The sequence below is a fragment of the Passer domesticus genome, chromosome 10, assembly GCF_036417665.1.
Source record: "Passer domesticus isolate bPasDom1 chromosome 10, bPasDom1.hap1, whole genome shotgun sequence".
NCBI classification, from domain to species: domain Eukaryota; kingdom Metazoa; phylum Chordata; class Aves; order Passeriformes; family Passeridae; genus Passer; species Passer domesticus.
Window position 1 is genome coordinate 38,462,854 of NC_087483.1, and position 21,810 is coordinate 38,484,663.

Below are 21,810 nucleotides of genomic sequence, written 5' to 3' on the forward strand. Positions count from 1 at the left end.
CATTCCTATGGAATTTTCCTTTTTTGGACTTTCCTGAAAGAGCAAACACTATCTTTGCGGTAATTTGTTTTTAAAAATACAAATCTGAAAGCAAATTCTCCCTTCAGACAGATATTACCTCAGAAGAGTTAGCAAGGTATCCTACATTTCTTATTGTGGACCTTTTATGTACCAATATCCAAGCTAAAAATTCTTATTTCAGTGTCCAAATAGAAATAAAAAAACAATAGACTCTAAGACAAAGAATGACAAACGCACTTATAGGAGCTGTATCAGCTATGAAAAAATGCCTGACCTCCCACTGCTTAATAATCTGGTGAATTAAAAATAAATATTACAATTAGTTTATCTTTATCAGTTAGTTACATATCACATTTCTTATCTCTGAAAAAGAATCATAAACACTGTTCAGAGGTAAAGTGATAAGCATTTGTTAACAAGGGATTCGGATGTTAAAAAAAATAAAACCTGAATGGGTGTGAAAAATGATTAGTGTTGTATCATTTAAGCCCTTTAAGACTTTGTTTTGATATGACCAGAAGAGTGAATTTCTTGCATGTGAAGAAACTACAGAGAAAAGTGCAAATGCTTGAGCTGAATTTCTGTAATTCAGTTGATTCATTCCACATTCTTGAGAAACAACTCATTTTCTGATATAGTTCTCTGACAGCCCTTTCTATATTATATTCATGGATGCCATGAACAATTTATCTCACTGTGCAATGTAACTTATTTTGTCAAATGCTTTTGAAGTTCTAATTTCATATATATTTGTTTCATTATGCTTTATTCTGTAAGTGGCTTGATGCTCTATAAAAATTTTATGCAACTATTTCAAACAGCTGAATGTTATGTACTGTCCCAGTGCTTCCAAGATTTTGGATTTTAAAACTATGCCAGCCTACTGTGTTTAATATAAACAGTAGAATCTATAGCTAGAATTTCATTATGCATATGACAAGCAAAAGTAAATTTTAAAAAACCCTAACACCTTTTTTACCTGAATACTGTCAACTCACTAATTCCATCCATTACAATTTATTACAAATTTCTTTATCTTTAAGTTTAGAGAACAATCAAGAACTGAATTTTTAACTTAGCTACTAATATGGACACAAAGTTGGCTAATGCCATGGTTTTCTTTTTTTCTTAGAAGCTCCAGATTATTTCTCTCATTATTTGAACTTTTAAATATCACTTTGTAGTGTGATGATCTGATCTTTAAGGAAGAGTATTGTTACTGCTGGATCATACACATGGCTAATTCCAAACACAATACTCAGCACTTATTTTGCCAACAGCAACAACATTTTGTGGAAGATTTTTTTTTTTCATTTTTTTCAAATGTTCAACAAACTGCCCAGTCCTGTAGATTAACATCACCACAGCAGAACTATCAGTCTCTATTTGATTTCTACATGAGAACAAAAACATAAAATATTTTCTTGCTACTTGCAGTACAGAAAACTGACACTAATATCAATTCCTAAGTAAAATCTGCCACAAATCTAAGAAAGCTTTTGTGTGCCACCCCCCCGGGGTATAACAAGAAAAGGCTCTGAGTGATTACTGAGCCTCACCACATTTTTGCTTTTTTATGTAACACTTGCATATGAAAACCACAGCACTGCTGCTTGCAGTAATAAAACTCACAACAATTTTCAAGTGCAGGGAGTAATTACCAGGCAGAGAAATCCACTTGAACCTCCCAAGCTGAATGAGCCACCCTGTACCCATGGACACCACATCTTGGACTGGAGAAAAGGGCAGCAGCATTCACTCAGCATTAGAATGCCTAATTTATCCATCTTTTTAGATCATTACCTTGAAGATACTAAATATACACTCATGGTATACAATCAGGAATGTGTATTCAAGGTTATGTGCAAGAAAAAGATATGAACTTTCCTCATTTATGAGTAAAAAGGAAAAAACAGAGCAATTGTCAAGAGAAGGCACTTCAGAACTATTTTGGGAATGTCTCTCTTGAAATATTTTATAAAGACAATAATTATTAGATAAAATTATTACAAATTTTTCATTTCCTCCTGAGAGGCAGATGGAAATTAACTCCTTGAAAGTGGTATTACAGAGATTTATTAGGCCTTCAGGTTCCTCATGGGTAGGAGAGAACTGGGTAACTGAGCTACTTTGAATAACCACATCTACTTCTCAATGCAATTAAATACTACAGAAATTGACTTCTCCATATGAAACACGGCAAATCATCTCAAGAATACAATGAATATAATGGCAGTGTTTGATCAAAATTTCTTGTTACAAATGTTTATTCACTTCTGAACAGTGTTTATGATTCTTCTTTAAAGATAAGAAATTTGATATGTGACTAACTGATAAAGATAAACTAATTGTAATATTTATTTTTAATTCACCAGATTATTGAGCAGTTGTGGGTCAGGCATTTTTTCATAGCTGATACAGCTCCTTATAAGAGTGAACAGAATTGGAGAATTACAGCAAGGGACATTTTCAGTTGTGGTCAGCTGATTTTCAGCACATCAGAGGGTGTTGAATGAAAATATACACCTTTGTTTTATCAAAATTCAAAAGTTTCCTCTTGCACGTTGCTAATCTGACTCTGTTCTAACATGGACCAAGGTAAAATTACTTACTACAGTTTTCTTCATCAGAATTATCTCCACAATCATTCTGGCTGTCACATCTCCAGTGATCTGGAATGCAGTTGTTGTTTTTGCACTGGAACTCATGAGGTCCACAAGTTTTTTTATCTGTAATTAGGGAGTATAATTACAGCATTGCAAACAAAGAGTCAAAATGAGAAAGACTCCCACTAAATGCATTATAAAGTTACTGGATACATATAAGGACAAGCAGCCATAATATTTGAAGTTTTCCTTTCACAAATAATTTATTTCTCATAACATTCTTTAAACTTCTATTTATACATTCACACATGAATCTTAAATTTGATTAATTTAAAATATGCAGTGTATAAAGTGTCATATATAGTTAAAAAATATAAAATTCAGAAAGGGTCACAAGAGAGGGTATTATTACACTGAATCTCAGGAACTGAATTCACTTTTCCTTGAATATATCTGTAAGATTGCCCCAAAAAAGATCAGATCACAGTAAACCACTAAATACTGATTTGAAAAATGTATAAAATATGTATTTCTCAAAAGTTATTTTTGCATAAAATAATTTAGAACAGAAATTTTGCACTTTGATTTCAATTTTTACCTACTGATGGATTGGATTGGATGTTGCTCATATGAGGTAAAACATTACAAAGCCTGTGGTGCTGACCTGAGGGACATTTCCTCATTTCATTCAGGTTCTATATTTTCAATGAGCTTTTCTATTTACAGAGAAGCATTAGAAGCCTTTAGAGATACATGAACACCTTGAACTCCTCCAGCAGGAAGGAGCTGCCTCTGTGTGTTCTGTGAGCAACTCTTGAATAATTTGTTCAGCTTCTAAGGACTGAGATGAAATGAAGTAAATTAAAAAGTTATCAGTGACATTTTCATTGGGGGAGGGGAAAAAAAGAATTTGCTTTGTAAAAGCTTCAATGACATATTTAAAATTACATGTCACTGTGATATTGCACTAGAAAATGTCTAAATTTATGTTGGGAAAAGTCAAAACTTGTCAGAGCAGCTTCACTCTGCTCTCATGGCAACCCCTGGGGTGGTAATGACTGACAAACAGCAGCTTCAAGCACCTGATTCCTCTGCTGCTGAACCACAAATCAGAGGTGCTAATTTCATGCTAGGGGCCAAATGTTGCATTTTCACTTTTGTTTTAGGTGTGGCTCTGGAACCAGACTGATAAAACTACATTTGAGTACCAAGACTGGTGTTGCAGCTCAGTTGTGTGCACTCAAAAATCTGGTCACTGCAATTCTGCCTTTTGTGCTTGTTTCTTGTTCTCCTTGTTCTTATTGCAATGTCACAATTGCAATAAGTTTTCTCCCAAAGTATGTTTTTTTCCATAACATTTTTTTAATATTAAAGTCTATGATACTTGCATCATAACATTTCAAATACTTGCACTGGTAAACAATTAAAAATATGTAACATTACAAAACATTAAAATATTCCCACCAAACTTATGACACCCTTGCATTTTCATTCTGTAGCTCTGCAAAGGATAAAGTTTCAAACCTGAAATCCATCCTATGTTTATTAAAATACTTCCAGTAAAGTCTGCAATCTCCCACTAGAGTACCTGCCCACAAAATGAACTGTCGCACTAATGACAGATAACATCACAGCAACATATACATATTCTATTTATCCCTCCACATTCAGTAGAAATACCAAGATGTAATCAGTAATACACAGAAGCCAGAGATGACACCCATTCATTTCAGTTACCCCAACATGAACTATATCTTTCCTTACTCTTCATAAAGAATTATTTAGTTCTCAAGCATGCTAAATCCATTTTGTAGCATTTCCTTTTCTAAGCATGTGAACAAAATGTAGATTTCTTTAATTTATCCAACCTTAACCTCTAATTGCTACTTGAATGTTAATCTTTCTCTTCATACTTGATTCCTATCAAAAATAAATAAATTCTTTTAATACAAAATATTTTGCATTTTTGTAAGGTTCTCCCTTCTTAAATCTGAAAACTTTATTTTTCCTCTGATCTCTAACAGCTGACAATGTCTTACAAACCAGATTTGCTTGCCTTGTATTTCTTTCTTTGCTTTATTGAGAACTGAGGGAAAGATTGGGATACCAGAGATAGGACATAGCAAAGAGGAAAATTTGGGAAAGTTGTGTAACAATTATCTGATCTTTGAGAACGATGCATTCGTTCACCTCAAATAAAACAGTGCAAGACCTTCATTATTGGGAATTGTGCAACCATGAAAAGCACATGGGGGCCCACGCTCTTTTTGTCATCTCTGCCTTCAACACTAAATTGCTTTCTCATTTTTCTTAAAATAAGACCCCCTTAAAGTGTGAAAGTTCAGCTAGAAACGGTGCAAAGGAGCAAGCAGTGATAATTCCATTTTCATATTGCTCTCTTCAAGTTGTCATTAAGAGATTGAATGATCTGCTGTAACAGGCACAGCCCTTCCTTAGAAATTTGTGTGACCTGAGGGAGCTGCTGCAGAGTTGGATTCACGTTTTTGTGCTGAACTGAACTAGGATTTCATTCTAGAAATGCTTCTAAATGATCATGAGGAAAATGGGATGAAGGCTGAAACAGGGAAACAAAAACAAAACAAGGCAAAAAAGCCCATCTGTACCCTAAACACATTTTCATTCAGATACCAATCCCTATGAATGAAACCACTAATTGTATGCATTGCTCTTTGGGATTTTAAATCCATATATTTTCATGAGTGTGCATTTGTGTATGTGTGTGTGTGTCTGACTGGGAAAAAAATTCAAAACTAAAATGAATTTGCTTTTGATCCATGATCAGCTGGCTGTCCTAGAGCTTGGCAGGCTGTCACCCATGCTGGAGACAGGAAATTATAAGCCTGTTGAAGGAAGTTCAAGATTATATAATGCATCCTCCAAGTGCCTCAAAGAAATTATCCTTTATCTTCAAGAAAAAAGCCTACTTTTTTACTTTCACAGCTAAAAATAAAATCAATATTTAAAAAGTGAGAAGGAAGAAAGCAGTCATGCCAGTGTTGACACATCAGGGAAATAAAGACCTGAAACACACATAACCTTTAAAGAATATTATAAAATCATTTTTCAAGACCACACACAGCTTTCTTCAGATTCTAACTCAAACTGGTCCATTTTGATGTAAAGTACCAAAGTTGTGAGCAAGGACTAGCATAATCTAAAGGCTTTCTTTAATTGCCTGGACAGTTAGCACCAATGAACTCCACCTCCTGTTCTCTGAGAAACACCAGACACTCCTAAAGAAACCCAATTTCCTGATTCTGCCTCAACTGTCTGAGTTGGAAAACAACCACAGAAGAATAAAGACATTTACACTGCTTCTAGAAACGTACTCAATGCAATATTTCCAATAACACACAGCAGCAGAAGTTGACTAAGCAAAATACATATGGCCATGCAGCACTCAAGCAAAAAGAGATTCTTGTACACAAGTTTTGCATTGCAGACATTTTAGAATTGAACTCCAAACAATAACAAATTAGTGTTATAGCAACATATGTAAATCCTTTTTATACTCATTCATATACTTCATAGAATTTAATTCTATCAAACTTTGTATATAAAAATAACAATCTTTAACTTGAAAAATAAAATGTAGAAGAGCAAATTGTGTTGAAACTACTGCCATTGTAAGGTCACTTAACCATATTTTCAAATGTTAAAAAATATGGAAAACTTCAAAATGTGATTAAACACACCCTGTTCTTGTCAAGGCTTAGCTGTTCCATGTGTACTCAAACTGTGTTTGGCACAGAGATTGTGACTATGGATAAATTATTCTGTTTCCTCCAACACAAAACCCAAGAGCAGTGTATGCAGCCAGGAGATTAAAAATAAAGATGTGGGTGTTTTTTCAGTAAAGTGTGTGGTTAAGCTGTGGGACACCTCACTGCAGCATGTTGTGAAAACTTCACAAAGGCAAAAAAAGTGAAATCGATGATGAATTATTGTACACAGAGACATATTTGACTGACAGTATCTCTGATTCTCCAGTTGTTAGAGGATGGAAGGGTATCCCAGGGAGGTTTCAGTATGGACCTGCTTTGCTCACATATTTCTGCCAGAGACAGGACAAAAGTCAAGGTGAATCTCAGATATGAACCAACACCTCCAGCTGGAGGTGATTTAAAGGTCTGATTTAAATGTTGTGATTTAAAGAAGCTTTTGAGCTTGGGACTGCACACAGTCTCAAATTTCTTCTCTATACTTTTTAGTCATATGAGTGATTTTTATTCTATCTATTGTAAAATGATGGCTCAGAGTGAAGTACTTAATTCTAAACACATTTTTTCCTATTTACTGTCAGTATTATTTATTTTTCTCTTAAAAAAAATAAAATTGTGACTCGAGGATATTATGACCATTTGTGCCACATCAGTTGGGTGTGCACAGGTTGGCCAAAATGTGAATCCACAGTTTGGAAGCTTGGAATGCTGTCCCAATTGGAAAGCCACAGCATGCTGGAGATGCAGGTGATGTGGAATGGTGGAGGAGAAAGTGGCTGTGATGTAGATCAGAAAGTGAGCAGTGCAGGGCTGCTTCAATAACAGCCCAGACATGGATGTGAAGCTTCATCTCCTTTTCATTCACTGTTTCTTCAAGACAAATGATTCCTTGCACTGTAAACTTCTCACCAGTTGACAGGAGTAATTATTTTCCCCATCCTGGCAATTCAAACAATGGTCTTGGATTTCCAGTGTTGAGAAAGTTCAATTTCCCAGCCATATTTGCCATCTTCAGCATTTTTTATATATGCTCATGTGTCAATTATTTAAAACACATCCATGAAAAAGCAGCTTAGTGCTTTGTCCTTGACTGCAGCCTGTAGTTTTGTTACTCTGTTGTTCCAGAGATAAACCTGTCCAGACACAGGTGTTTCATCAAACCATTCACTGATGTGTGGATGAATAATGGAGACAGCTTTAAATGTTCCATATTTGTCTTGTTCTCCTCCACCTCAGACCATTTTTCTGTATTTTTCTTTATAGACCAGTCTTGGAAGTTTCACAAGTGTTTCTGCACATGGTCAGTGTGTGTCTTGCACTGACACACATCTTCAGGGATTTTCCAGCAGTACTGATCCATTACTCTGCCTCTGATTGTCTGTAATCCATTTCCCAGGCAGAACATTTATATTTATTATTTTCTCTAATTACAACAATAAGAGCTGAGTCATAACTCCCTGGAGCTCACACAGCTATGTCAAGTTAGAAACTGCTCTGAACCTTTCTATACCATCAGTCTTAACTACCAGGATTTGCAAATTATTGTATTTTCACTATTTTCCCTACTTATGAACTTCAGCAGCAATTAAGTGCAGGCTGAACTGATAGAAACTGGTTAACACTGTGAGAAAAATAAAGAATATCACCTTATCCTATGACAGCCACTACATTCTGTGACACTTCCATGACTCTAAATGCCAAATGAAAGCCTCATTTGCAGCTCCTGCCAATAAATAAGTGGTACAATAGGAATTTTATGAAGTGCTCATACAAAGATTGCCATTCAGTAAGAACTGGATGAGCCAGAGAGGTTTCAGATAGGTATTACCAAACACTGAAAGAGGATATGAAATGTGGTATGATTATTTCCTTTTGCTAAAACAATTTAAAGCCACAGCAACAGATGTGCAGCAGAATCACTGGCATACTCACCACAGTTTGCTTCATCTGACCCATCTGCACAATCTGGGTCCTCATCACACACCCACAGCTTGGAAATGCAGTGTTTGGTTGTTTTGCACTGGAAGTGGTCTGGAGAACAACTGTTTTCAGCTTTAAATAAAAGAATTCCAGGTCAAAATTAGAAATTTCTGCTAATATTTACAATATGCATCTCAAAGAAAAAAAAATTAAGGATTCAAGAATCAGAAATTGGGTATTGCTAGCACAATTTATATATCTGTAAGAAAAAAAAAAAATTCAGGTTTATACTGCTTATAGTTTTGTCGTTTTCTTATATATTATTTTATATAAACATTAAGGTAAAACAAATGTAATGAACAAAATGTCTATTGTGATATTCTTTTAACAGCAAACAGACTTACTATTGATAGAATCAAACCACTTTAGCAAAAATCAGGCAAGTTTTTTACCTTACCTTTCTAAAATGCCAGTTATAAATTCTGAGAGTCAGTTTATAAGACTGAGGCAGCTCTGGATGCTTTGATCAAAAACAGAATCAAAATTATGCATGATTTTTGTGAAATTCTGTGTTCTGTTAAATTGGGCAAATGTTGAGAAAAGTTTGACAAATATTTCACTTTATCAGCTTGGAACAACAATTTTTGAATGAATCCTGCAGCAAGAAAAAGATGCAAAGATGCAGCTGAGCTTTCAGCCTGTTCTTTAAGGATGGTCTAAGTTATAGTTTAGCTGCATTAACCTTAGAACAGCCATTTAAAAACAAAACAGATCCTCAGAGCACACATGTGATTCTAGATGTTCTTTAGAGATATGGACTCTAAATAATTTTGAACTGAATTGACCACAGGGTAAAACCAGGAAATGTTTGATAAGGTTTTCGCACATTAATGTATGTCTCACCTTCACCTAAGGAATTTTCTAGTGCTTCAAAAAACTTTCCTACCCCTGTTGAAAAACAGTTTATTCTCTGATATTATCATTCTTGTTCCTCAGGTTTGGCAACGTGAAAAACTTTAGGTTTGCTAAAAGTTGGTGTATTATTTCATTCAATGTCACATTTCCATAGACTTGGGTATGTTCCTAACTGTACCACAACAAATAATTCTGATCCTCAGCTTGGACACATCACCAGGGGATTTCACAGTGCTTCACAAGAAGGACACACAATGGCCTCCATTGTACATTTGGAAAGAATTCAGTATGAAATGTGACTATGAAAAATTCACCTGGTAAGCAAAACAGAACAGTGGCAGAGCTAAAAAAACAAAAGTATTTTATGGATCCCAGACTGGTGACATTAGAGTGAGAGAGAATCTCACCTGTTACCTGTCTGTGCCAGGAGCCCAAGTCAACATGAACTCACAGCTCCTGAGCCTTAGACTCTGCTGCTCTGATTTAACTTCTGCCAGCTACACCTCAAGGTTTTTGGGAGCCTTCCATGTACCATGTGCAGTTCTTTCCAAGGGAAAAAAAAATAATCTCCCTTATCTTTCACAGGAGCTTTCCTGATCCTACTTAATCAGTTTTTAAAGAAACCCAACATGTAAACCAACACAAAGAGATTTCTGCAAAACTTGTATTTACATCTGTCCTGAGCAGTTTGGAAGACAGCCACTAAACATGACCATCCACAAAGCCTTTCTGTCCTTAGCAGCCCTTCTCCCCTTGGAGAAGGATTTGCTTTTTGCAGAAATGCAGCACATGCAAACCTTGAGAAAGCTGATCTGGAACAAGCAGCTCAGATCAGCAGCAGATCTGAGCAGTGAAATCAATAAAAGACAGAGCTACATTTCAAGGCAGCCCCATCATCTTTGTTACAAAATGATCAGACACAAACTTATTCAACAAATTTCCATTATAAATCTAAACATATTTTCTCCACTTATGTCTAAGAAATGTAAAGTGAAAATAAATGTGTGAAAAGTAAGTTGCATAAAAGCTGAGCAAATGGAAATCCAGTTACATAGATAAATTCATGAAATCCCCAGAGACAGTGGAACAGAAAAGGTAAAAATAATCAATGAAATAAAAAGAATGTAGAAGGAGCTTTGGATCTACAGCTTTTCCAACAAAAGATTCTGAAAAACATCTTTTTCCACTGAAATGTATTGCTGCAAGGCATGGCAGATGAAAGCCTCAAGAAGATGAGTCATTTGTGAGGTTTTTCAGAGTCAAATACGTGTTTCAACCTCAGTCAAAAACCCAATTAAATGCCTGAAATTTTATATGTTTATACCTCTCTCTTATTTACAATGACTTCAAATTGGAGTTAATAAATGGCATTTTAGTTTGCTCTTCTGTATATGAAGCATTGCTCACCAGTCCTGTGAATTAACTGTTTGCACATTCTCAAATTGTTTTAGATAGAGGACATTTACAGTGCTTTACTCCAGTTCCCTGCTTAAAACCAGCTACTGAGCAAAATTCTCTAAGCAAAACTTACGACAGTCTCTTTCATCTTCTTCATCACCACAGTCATCCTGGCCATTGCATCTCAGGTTTATTGGGATACACTTCTGGTTCTTTGTGCACTTGAATTGCCCTGACAGACACACGTGTGTGTCTGTAAATTAAAAGAAAACAAAAAGAACAAATTAAAATGATTACAAGTTGAAGAGATTCAAAGTTTCAAAGGTGGATGAAGAAAAATGCCTTTTGTTGACAGTGTGAAACATGACATTTAAAGAAATTTGGCCTGTTTCTGAAGCCTGCAGTGCATACAAGCACCTACCACAGTTCAGTTCATCAGAATTGTCCCCACAGTCGTTCTCTCCATCACAGATAAAGGCTGGGAGAGCACAAAGCCCAGTTCCACACTGGAAACGTCCTGGCTGACATCTGAATTCAGCTGGGAAAAGACAAAACTGCTTATGAATACTACCAGAGCAATGGTTAAAGTCTCACTATTGCTGTTCTTACCCTGTGGACTAATCCAAAATACCTATAAACTTGTATTTCCTTTATAATCTCAATCTGAGTAGACATTAGTAATTAAAGGGTACACATATGATTGCAAGACTAATTTCAAAGTCTTATATCTTTAATTTGTGCAGCTCTAGTTACAGTGCTAATGACACAGAGTGAAAACCCCCTGCAGGCTGAAGCTTACCAAAGGCTCAACAGAGACCTAAATGCTCAAGTCTGCTTTTAAGAAATTCCCTATCCCACTGTAATTCTATTTCCCAAGAAAGGAATTGTTCCTTCTCCAGCCACTGTCATTAGAAATAATGAGCAATTATGTACCTCTATAGTAATATTATATATATGCATAGAGTAACTTAAAATAAAAACTTATGTAGAATGATTACATATGGTAACATTTGCTTCAGAGGCCTTTGCAGCAGGAGAAGAGAACTAATTATAAAATTGTAAAAAATAGGGGTGAGGGATTTCAATACCAAAAAAAAAATCAAATTAACTGTTAATTAACCAGAAGATTGTAGAACACACAGAGCATTTTTTTTCAAGTATAAGCTTAAGGAAGGATGGCAAGGACGACAGGGAGAATATTGTTACTGCTCAGAAAACTGCACTGAAGAATGTGTATCTAAATGCCTACAATTGCAACAAAACACAAGCAAATGAAATTAGAATCCCACATTATTATTACACAGGAAAAAAAAAAAAAAAGCCAAATAAAACTGTCAGAACTTTGTGTTCGTGCAAAGAATCCCAGAACTTCAAAATTAAAATCTTTAGCGAAAACGTAACCGGGATGAAGTAAAGGTTTGAAAGATGAAAAACATGTATGATTTTCCAAAGCTCTTAAAAGACTCAGAGACCAAAGAAGATAAAGTAGTGCTGCAAACTAAAGTGCCCGCAAAAATCCTCTTCCTAAACTTATTTATAAAGTGTTCTATTTGGCTTGGGCCCTGGCGACGGAGCCGGAGCCCAGAGCCAGCGCGCACTCACGGCACTCGGCGGGCTCGTCGGAGCCGTCCCCGCAGTCATCCACCGTGTCACACTTCCACCAGAACGGGATGCACTTGTCGGTTTTGCAACGGAACTGCAAAGAGGAAAGGCCAGCAGGAGTAAAAGATTTCATGTTGACATTTATCCATTTATTTATTTATTTATTTATAAGCAGGAATGGCACAGTTTATGAAAATCAGCTACGGTGTGAGGGGCTTAACTTAAGGTAGAAGCCAATTTTGGATTTAACTGGAGTCTGCTGTTTGAACTTGTTAAGTCTGTTAACTTGTGCTCGTAACAGAGAAATAGATATTCTCTGCAGAGAAAACAATGGAGACTCAAAGCTACTTGGAAAAAAATGCAAGCATCCAAGCTGAAGAGAGATAAAGTGGGTCCCCACCGACCTTGGGGCTCAAGCAGACAGAAAAACTGAATCTGGGTTAAAAGCACCACATTACAGCTATGTGACTGAAAAAACGTGCAAGCTCATAAAAATTGGTAAGAGAGTTTAATACATATGCATATGTCTTTTAGGCATGTGCAATAGGCTGGGGGATAAAACAGACTCAGGAATTTTTGGAGGTACACATGTCCTTTAAAGGAAGCTATCCCACATGTGTCCAGCACTAAAATAAATCATATCGACCACAACTTTTACACGTTGTGGAGTGGTTTTTTCTGCAGATCAGCTGCTTGAGGCATTGATGCATTGAACATTTTCTGGCTGTTAATTTTACAAAACTTGTATTTTAAATATTGGGGTTTGTTTTTTATTTGGAGATGTTTGGCATTGAGGTTGCCAAAGTGATAAAAATCACTGAAGTTTCAATGACTGTGTTATGCTGGCTTGCAATGTCCCAACACAAACTGCTCATTACATTTTGCTGCATTCTGTGATTTCATTCTTGAAGGTCTTATTCAAAGCAAACACTTCAATTCTCAATTTTTGCAGACTGTTGAAGCAGACATCATCATTTTTCCAGATAAACCCAAACATCCACAGTTACAGAAAAGAACCTTAATGTTTGGTGTTGTGTACAGTATTGCTTACATTGTTTGAATTAAATGAACAAACCAAATGTAAAGCCTTTCAGACTTCAAAAGGATAAAATATCTGTAGAAAAAACTGAAAAATCCTTTGTAAGAAGGCTGTGCATTTCCTTTCTACTCAGGTGACTGTACCTTTGTTCTGACTGAAAGAGGAATACAAACAAAACAAACAGTACGAGCTGACGTAATTTTCTAGGGCTAAACCTAAAAACTGAGTACATGATGTGGCTAATGTCAGAGATAAAAATCTGGGTAGATTATCAGTCAGCTTTTAAGAAATGTTGGTTTTCCTACCTCGTGTCTGTGAGCACAGAAAGGAAGGAAACCAAAAAAATTTAGAAGGGCAAGATATTTCCTTTTCTGTTTCTGGGCAGCTTTTTTCACATTTTAAAAATTGTTGATTATTCAACAAAGCTGTTTTTAATTGGTATATTAAATTTGGTACCTTAGCTCAGTTTATATTTTCTGCCAAGAAAAATCAGGGTTTCAAAGGCATTTATGAAATAGAATTTATAGTTGGAGCTACATCATTCCTGTAGCACCTTGGGGGACCTGCTGTGTAACAGGCTGGGCTGAAGGGCAGCTGTTACTGCCCCACACAGATCCGCAGCTCAGAGGGGTCAGCAGGAGGATGCCAAAGGCAGGAGACAAACAGAAACTCAGACAATTGTCATTCTGTGTGTTCTCTACTTGTTCTGCTCACCACAAAGGGACTTCAGGCTGTCAAAATGGCATTAGAAACTTATTTCCAGGAAATAAGTACTAACTCTTAGATGTTACGAAGTTACTTGTATTGCCTTCTAAACTGAAGACACAAAACTCTGCAAAATCAGGGATCAGGGTCATATGGGTCTTAAATGGATGGAATTTTGATGTTCAGGAATCTAATGGGATTTGTATTAAAAAACTACTCATTCCAGATGGTCCATCACAGGATAGTCTGGAGAGGCAAGGTCAGTTTATGGACCATCCAACTCCTTTCCATCAGAGATAGCCAAGGGTGGCTGTGCTGTCAAAAATGATGACATCGTAGGAGCAGCTCTGATTTGACAGCATCATCTGAAAATCTTAAGGAGAAACAAAATTTTGCCACTGATCTCTGCGTCTGATGCCATCAGACTGATGAGTTATCAAACAGTAAACAGATTGCAAACCTGGAAAAAAAGAGATGAATAACCAATGTCAACCTCTAACTTCCTGTCTCTGTAAAAGCTACCTCTTTTACATAATTCTGCTGTCCACTCTGTGGATTCCATAGGTGATAAAATATTGCTCCTCAAGTATCCAAGATATGATGCTATTTCTTCAATTCATACTACCACTGAATTAATTAGACTGGAATGGAGCCATTCAGCCAACTGGTAGTATATAATTCACAGTGGAATAAGCTTCTAGTGTCATTTAAAGAAATATTTTTTTTAAGTGTGGGCAGGTCTCTTCCATCAGCCAGCTCCTCCCGGCTAAGCCGAGCAGGGAGATCACCGAGAGGTCTCAACCTCACAAGGCTCCAAGTGCCCCCCTGAGTGCTGAGCTCCTTTTGAAGCTCCCCATTCCCTGGGTGAAGCCAGCACTCCCTGTTCCAGGAGCAGGGCAGTGGAACCCCCTTCCCTGCAGTACCTGGCTGGCAGTGCAGTTGGACAGGCACGTCCTGTTGTCCGCGGCCAGGTAGAAGTTGGTGGGGCAGGCACAGGAGTGCAGCTTGTCAGGGGCCAGCAGGCACAGGTGGCTGCAGCCACCATTGTTCAGGGTGCACACGTGTCTGGACACTGTGGACAGAACAGGGAGGTAGATCAGAGCCTCTTAGCACACTTTGGGGTATCTGCTTTATGGATGAAGAAAATCGTGCTCCGTGTACTGTCCTTACAATGCAATGTCTCAAATCAAAAACTCACAGAGGCAAACTCTTCCTGCTGCCTTTAAGCTATTCTCTGCAAAAATGAATTATTATCATGGCTGTAAGTTCAATACTGAAAGAATAAGAGGAAGAAAAAAAGCTCTTTTTTTTATAATGGGAGAAAAATTAGCTTATCTAGGTCAATTGCCAAATAGCATTCAGTTACAATTCAAATACAGTGATATCAGCAGATAAGATACAATCATACCACTCACATTCTGACATTCCCTCATCGTAGCAGTATTCTTCAGCAATATTAACATTTTCAAAGAAACAGGTTAAAAGTTTTCATAACACTCTGTTCCTCTCTTAAAAAATAGTAACTTGTACTCTAATGCAACTTAACAGTTCTTTACTTTCAGCCAGTATTTGGCTTAATTTTTAAGCACATAAATTATTGCTCCACTGAACAAGTTTTGTTAGATGTATTTATTACTGGATGTGCTTAAAACATTAATCACAGATTTATGTTTAAAAACGATAATTTGCCAACTTCCACAGAACAGAAACAATCATTGCAGATAAATGAGCATGCAGTACCACAGCACATGGCTACTCAGTTAAATACATCCATGTGCTGCTTGGGAAGCAGAGACAGGATAATTACCATCAGGCTGCCTGTAAGAATGATACACCTGGATGTCTGTGATGGTGTGCCACGAGTTAATCAGGGAGAGCCTGTCTGAGCCAGAGGTTTTGTGGGCACGGCTGAGGGATTTGGTTTTCCCATCTGTCCAGTAGATGTAGTCCTCAAACAATGTCAGTGCAATCACCCCTGGGATGTCTTGATTAGGGACTGGAAGGAGAGATGCTCAGATTAATGTTCACCCTTGGGAAACTGCCAGTTAAAATATTCCCCACTGCACAGTATTAAAATATTCCCCACTGTAACTTTTCCCACTCTTTGCATAAGCAACATAAATTGGCTCTTCTACAGCAACACAAGTTATTAGAAAACTTCCATAACATAACATATACATCCCTGATGCACTGTGTTTAATATCCTTTCATACAATTTATAGCATTTTATTTCATCAAAATATACTGACAAGACAGGAAAAAAATAACAAAAAAATTGCATTAAAATAATCATTGCAGTAAGGGGGATTATTGATTATTTCTAGCATCACCAACCACACAAATAAATTTAGAAAAATCAACAAAGTGATGATGATAGTCCATATCTACAGTATCACAAAATTATGAACCACCATTATTTGAAAAAATGATGGAAGGACAACAGGGAGAAAAAGCTTTGGAGCATTCTTTATCCTTCAGTAACTCCTTAACCTGAAGTATTTGTTCTTGGTAAACAGTAACTGAATGCCACCTTTCTTTTTTTCTCCTTTAAACATCAATAGTAGCAATCATAGATGTCACAGGAGACTATCTGCCCACAATAATTAATTTGTAAATGATAATCTTTTGCTGCTGAATCACCTAATTACTGATAAAGGTGAAAAGGCAGAGAAGCTGACTGTCACATTTAACTAGCACATCTTTAACACCTTTACCTTGTTTCCTGCATCTTTTTACCTGAAAAGAGTTGACACAGAGTAGGTAAATCTCAAATTCCTGTTGGAACATTTTATAGCTCACTGAGATCTGATGACTGGTACTGAGTATATGGAACAACAACTTAGAAAATTCAATTTTCTATCCAGTAATCCTCTCTGTACTGAGCTCCAGTGCAGGACATGTTGCCCTCTGGTCAAGGAGACCTTGCTGCTTATGCCTGAAATTATTTTCCCTTCTTCTATGTCTCCATGAACTACATCTATCACAATGAAATAAGAATATGATATTTTTGAAAGAGCTTCAGAGCATTTCTGAGAAATCAGTCAAAGTCCAAAGACATTTTGGCAAATTTAATCTTAATTCTCACAAGAGAGGCAGCTTTGCCACAGTTCCATACATGGTACAGTACAAGAAAAGCTCTTATGATTTCTGTGATTTGTAGAGTCCCATTGTGTGATGTTTCCAATGAGAAATACAAACCAGGCTGGCAGGAGAAGCAGGATGGGACCTCAGAAGCTGCTGCCCTGAATGAAGCCCCGAAGCTTTCCATAAAACTAATTATTTTATTTTTGCTTCAGTTCTGAGACAGTATTGGTTCATAAAAATTATAACCCTTGCTTCTACTTTTGGCACCAAATTAAAGATTTCAAAGGTCCCACTCCAGTCTCTCTAAAGACAAAATATGTCCTATTTTATCTGTCTGTTTTCTCCTTTTCTGATCAAAGTTAAGTTTAAAATCAGAATAAAAGGGCATATAAAAACATTAACATACATGAAGAGATTTAAATAGAAAAAAGAATATTTTGATTTCATCATCTTTATTATTACCAACCAATGAAAAATAACCCAATAGTCATCCTTATTTTGGATATCCAGGAAGTAAACCCCATATCCTAAGCATAGATACATGAATAAATGCTTATTCTTTGGTTTTGTGGATGTTTGTGGGTAGCCAGACAATTTATCCTGTCTTCATTGGATTAGACATACATCAAAATCCAGATGAAACTTTATATTCATGAGCTAAAGAAGACTCAGGAGATTACCTTACACTGCCTGAACTGGCCCATCACACTGCATTAACAGGGAAGCCAAGTGAAGTGTGTGGCACAAAATATTAAATATTACAGTTAGAACACTGCACATCAGAAAATTGGTCACTGACTCAAGTACAATTTTCTTTTATTTAAAAGAAAAAATAAATTCTGCAAGTACCAGGTTTAAAAGCTTAACTCTTTCAAACTTCTTAAAAATAAACCAACCTTACCAGGAACAATGCAACAACTATTAGACTCTCTTCTTTTTATGTTCTTTAAAAGAAGAATGACAAAATTTATTTATTTCTAAAAATTGGGTTTTCTATTATTACCATTTATAGGTAGAAAGTTGAAACTGTCAATGGCTTAGCACTCACAGATTCAGGTTGCACTTTATCCTGTCACTATTTTTATTTCTGAGCAACTCTGTAATTTTAATGGGCTTCTGCATTAACTTTCCATTAGGTCACAATCGAAACAAAGTTGCACCATTTAAAGCTGTAAAAGCTAAATGTATTTTGTTGTGAAACAAGGTTATTAAACAATCAATTAAGAAAGCAATGAATAGTACACATATATGCAAATGAAAATCCATTTGAAGAAAATTGAATATAACTACAGAATCACCGGACAAATATTTCTGTCAAAAATTCTACACTGACCTTAAAAATATAAAATTCTTATAAAAGAAGAATAAAAATCACATAACAGAAAAACTTATAACATTCTTCTAAGCTGACCATAAAACTCAATGTATTTTCTTGTAGAAAATGAACCTGTAAAGCCTAAGAGAGTTTTCTAAAAACAGGCATTTTTCAGAGTGGCTACCAATTCTGACTTACTTTATTTTTAAGGAATAGTTCTACCGCAGCTGAATACAATTCTTCTTTGCTTTTTAATATGTTGTAAGCAAAGAAACATCAGAACAGTTGACATGCAAGAGGTTACAGAATTTACAGTTCCCATTACTTGTGAATGACCAAACAAAAATGAACAGAAAACTGAGGTCATTTTTACATCTGATTATCTGATGGAGCAGTAAAATAGTCTCTCATGCTCTTTATTCTTTGCCTTTGAGGACATCAGTGTTTCACATTTCCAAAACTTCAGGCAGTGAATACTGATTTTTTAGAAATTATGGAGTAGAAGAAACACTCACTGCCTTTTTCACTCTTTCCTCTAATTCCAAAAAAGCTTTAGCTGATTGATCTCATCATAAATGACATACAGTACTAATACTCTATGTCTAATACTAATTATTAACCCTAATTAATACTAATTATTAACCCTACAGCAAGCTGTGTGGTGTGAATTGCAGTTTTAAACAGGAGAAGAAGACACATTGCTCCTCTTTCTTTGGCAAGCACTGCAAAACCAAATTATTTTGTATGAGCTTGAATTAAAGGCAGGTTAGTCATAAAAAACACCTCTGTTTCCTCTGCATCAGCTATTTGAAAACATTTTATCCCATCTCAAACCCATTAGTAAGAAAGGAATATATTTTGTTAAAGCTAAAAATTTTACTTTGGTGATTCCTTTCTCCTCCACAACCTCCTCCTCTCAGGGCAAGTTCCTTACAATTCTTCCTCTTCCAACACACCTGCTGCCAACTCTGATTCTCTAGTGGTTCATTTTACGCACGAATTTTCTGACACTGAATGCTAATCCCAAACAGGGCTTGACCAAACGGGCAGATGAGAGAAGGGGCAAGAAAGAGGAGGCAGAAAGGAGAAGGAATGCACAGGCCTTCCATAAAGCTGCAGAAAACAGGAAGAAAAAACACAGGCTGGTAACAAAAGGAAAAAACAAGGAGGCTTGTCACAGATCAGAAGTGGTGGGAAATAAAACTTATTAGATACTTGAAGACAAAAATTACACTATATAACACAATAAAGGAAGAGAAAGTGCTGCATGAACTTAAGAGAAGAACCACAGGAGGGAACATGGTTATGTAGACACATAAGAAACATGACAGACTCAAAGTATATCTCTCTCTCCTGCATTTTGTATCAATTTTGATGCAAGAATATAAATTCATAGGCTGTAAGTCATATTTGTGATACAAATGTTTACTTTTCTCTGGAAAGTGAACTCTGCTTCCCTTATATTTTCTGAGCACATTTACTTAAGCATAAAAAAATGTTCATTTGATTTCAGGAATGAAATCATTCCATCTAGGATTCCTGAGCTACAGAACTTGAAGCCACACAGAAGTGAAACCCAGCTCCCTTGGCTCTTATTGAAACAGAAGTTTTTCCAAAAGTAAAAGCAAATACAATAATTCAAATAATAATTTAAAAGGTCTCACTGGCGGATGGTAAAATCAATGTACCAAGAAAAAGTGTCCTTTAAAGGACAAATGTTGACCCCTTGTAAGAAAAAATCAAAACCAAAATTATCAGTGCCCTATCATGTCCAGAAAATGGTTGATCACTTCCAAGACAGAAAGAGATGTGTCCCTTCCCTTCCAAAAACAAGGGACTGCAACCTTGCCCTGCCCTTGTGCAAACATTACAAAAACAGAAGGGGTGAAAGATCCCTGTTAGGCTCTTCCCAAAAATTCACCCTGCTAGAATGCTAGTGCTGGGAAGCTATGGCTAAAGGTAATTAATTATTGTTGAGCAACAATTTAAATTACTTTCCAGCTCCCTGTGGCATTAGAGCAGTTTCTGTTCAAGAATTTTGGCACCCAAACACAGAAAATTTACATGGGTGACCCAACGAGGTAAAACAGGCTACACTATTTTGAATTCCACTCCCTGAAACTTGATTTTCTGAACTGCAATAAAACAGAAATAAAAAGCCTACTGACATCTCGATCTAAATGGAACCAGTGGTAATCTCCTAGGAAGGATTACAAACCCTCCAAAGACAAATTACATCAAAGAACAACACTTAATAAGAAAATAGCAATTAAACCCACAAAACCAAATAAACTTGGAGATTGCTGATTTCTTCTGCAGCAATTCCTGGCCCCCACTGTCCTCTTGCCAAGTGAACTTCCTTGTAGCTGTTTCTGTCTCATTTTACATTCAACTTGGAGCCTCTCTGAGACACAGTCAATACCTTTTTATTTCCTATACTACTTACTTCTGATGCTTGTTCCCTTTGATAAAGAATTTGAAGTGCTTAGTCCATAAAATTAGTAATGAATAATGACAATAAGATTATCTTTATTAAGCTTGTGACAAAGTGTGTAGTTCTGACAGATATAATTAAATTTAAGTATATTACATTGTATTATATATTACATTAAAATACAGTATTTTAAAGATATTTTATAATCATTATTACATTTATGAAATTGACACTTGGTTTAGAAACCTAAACCTGTCAAACTCAATGAACAAAAAATAAATATTAATGGAATATATAGATTAAGTCTATATATAACTATACCGACTTAACTATATAGTTATATATAACTATATAGACTTAACTATATATAACTATATATATAGTTATATACTGAGAGAGTTTTATGATGTTATTACTCATATCTTTAATAACATGTCCATGCATAAATATTTCTTTTATACATCACACATCCAGCCTGGGTTAAGTATGGAAGATAAAAGTCCTAGCATTCAGTGGTGGGATATTTTGCCAGTATAAAAATGTAACTGAAACAATGAAAACTGAGAGTATTTCAGTACAACAAACTCACACAGAACTTGCTACACATCCCCAAACTATTACTAAAGAAGCAGGAAATTTAGCCTTAAATCTAAACATCTTAAGGCATTCATATATTTGAGATATTAATGCTCACTATTAGATATAACAACACCATTAGAAAACATGCATACATTTTTCAAAATATGCCTATAAAACCAATTGATAAAAACTAGGAATGCAATATTTTATTGACCCACTTTAAAATGTTTTATTACCTTCTTTAATTCACTGTGAGCAGCTGTTTATATGCCAGTAACTCCATGGCAGTACACAGCAGTAATAAATTACTCTCAAATATGCACAAGTCATTATTTGAGTGGAACAACTGTGTGTGTTAGTGAGTTTCAAAGGATTTTTTAATTATTTACAGAGACCTTTTACCTGCCCGCCAGCCCCTCATCTTAGACTCCTGTCTTGGTTTTGGTATC

At 35.9% G+C, this 21,810-nt stretch overlaps 1 protein-coding gene across 5 annotated transcripts in view; it reads right to left on the reverse strand.

Moving 5' to 3' along the window:
* LRP1B (LDL receptor related protein 1B) overlaps window positions 1-21,810 on the reverse strand; it is a 622,229-nt gene that overhangs the window by 64,200 nt on the left and 536,219 nt on the right. For all 5 annotated transcript variants that reach the window (XM_064435270.1, XM_064435269.1, XM_064435266.1 and 2 more), the window contains exons 61-67: window positions 15,757-15,945; window positions 14,873-15,021; window positions 12,206-12,299; window positions 11,025-11,141; window positions 10,737-10,856; window positions 8,303-8,422; window positions 2,634-2,750 (exon numbers count right to left, since the gene is read on the reverse strand). In XM_064435270.1, the coding sequence (XP_064291340.1) occupies window positions 2,634-2,750; window positions 8,303-8,422; window positions 10,737-10,856; window positions 11,025-11,141; window positions 12,206-12,299; window positions 14,873-15,021; window positions 15,757-15,945 (906 nt within the window). The remainder of the gene's footprint in view (window positions 1-2,633; window positions 2,751-8,302; window positions 8,423-10,736; window positions 10,857-11,024; window positions 11,142-12,205; window positions 12,300-14,872; window positions 15,022-15,756; window positions 15,946-21,810) is intronic.